Source organism: Diachasma alloeum, unplaced genomic scaffold (genome assembly GCF_001412515.2).
Source record: "Diachasma alloeum isolate Michigan unplaced genomic scaffold, Dall2.0 Dall_scaffold_00596, whole genome shotgun sequence".
Classification (NCBI taxonomy): domain Eukaryota; kingdom Metazoa; phylum Arthropoda; class Insecta; order Hymenoptera; family Braconidae; genus Diachasma; species Diachasma alloeum.
In genome coordinates this window covers 91542-93004 of record NW_021680728.1, presented here as the reverse complement: position 1 = coordinate 93004, position 1463 = coordinate 91542, and the positions used below count along the sequence as shown (strand labels likewise).

At 53.7% G+C, this 1463-nt stretch overlaps 1 protein-coding gene across 1 annotated transcript; it reads right to left on the bottom strand.

The window, feature by feature from the left end:
- Window positions 1-355: 355 nt before the first annotated feature.
- Window positions 356-985, bottom strand: LOC107043529. Its single transcript, XM_015265062.1, has one exon. It carries the CDS (start codon window positions 983-985, stop codon window positions 356-358), a length of 630 nt encoding a protein of 209 aa, XP_015120548.1.
- Between the last annotated feature and the right edge of the window lie 478 nt (window positions 986-1463).

Genomic DNA, 1463 nt, shown 5'->3' with positions numbered 1-1463 from the left:
CAGTCTCCCAGGTACTCCGGATCTCGCTGAACCGTGGGCACGTGAAAAGCACGTGCTCCGCGTCCTCATCCAGGTCGGCGGAGAGACCTGGATGCGACGATAGTAGCGCTCGTCTCCTCTGATTAGGGTGTCCTACGTTGGGCATTCGCCGCGTCCTCATCCAGGGCATGCAGGTCGGGCATTCCGGGGTATCCTCATGTTCGAATTTATGAAGATTGGCCCGGAAGCACCCATGTCCCGACAGCATCTGTGTGAGATAATAATTGATTTCTCTATGGTCGCGATTCAGCCAGACATCCACCTTCGGGATCAGACGATGAGTCCATCTCCCTTTGGTGGAGTTATCCCACTTCAGCTACCATCGTTTTAAGCTGTTTCGCCTCTCTTCTATCGCCAGTTCTTCGGGACTCAGTACTTCAGATCTCTTCCGCCGGTACAGAGATCTTTGTTCCTTGGCTAGTACTTCAATGGGCAACATCCCGGCGAAAACACACACTGCATCCTCGGACACAGTGCGGTATGCACTGGCAACTCTGAGGGCGCTCAGTCGGTAGACTGGTGCCACATTCCGCTGTGATTCCTGCGTCTGCAAAGCGCCAGCCCAGGTGGCAATGCCATACGTGAGCACCGACATGAACAGCGACGATAGTAGCGCTCGTCTTCTCTGCTTAGGGCGTCCTACGTTGGGCATGAGGCGCGATAGGGACGCTCTGACCCCAGGCGCCTTCATGCCCACGTGCTCTGCTTGCTGCTTCAAGTTGAGTCGGGCATCGATCATTACCCCCAAATACCGAATGGACGGCTGCGAAGTGAGTTCGTAATTTCCGGTTTGCAGCGTGATTGTCTCGATCTTCTTCCTGCTTGTGATCAACATGGCCTCCGTTTTGTGTTGCGCCAACTTCAGGCCTACTGTATCCATCCAGCGGCGGATCGTCTCGAAAGTCATATCAAGTGCAAAGTTGATCTCCTCCAGGTGTTTCCCCATAATGACTACGGCCAGGTCATCCGCAAATGCCACAAGTTTCACATCCTGTGGCAATGTCAGCGTCAGCAGCCCATCGTACAGAGGGGACGATACGATGACGCTTCGTCCGGTGGTTTCTTCCCTTTTGGGAGCAATACTAGCCTCTACTGCTTCCACTTGGCAGGGAAAGTACCTTCCTTGAGACACTCGTTATACACGCCCAGGAACGGTGTTGGCATCGTGCGGATGGCTGCTTTCAGCGCAATGTTAGGGATTCCATCTAGGTCAGGAGCCTTGGTGTTCCCCTCTCATTTGCAGGTCTCCATCAGTTCCTCTTCGGTGACTGGTGGAATGATCTCCTCCTCTCTGTACTCGGTGGTATGGTGAAGTTCTGGTTGTTGTGGGAACAATACAGTGATGATCTTCTTCAGGAGTTCAGGACAAGTCGGCGATGGCATTGGTTGACTTTTAAGCCACGTCATCACCGCCTTGTATGGCC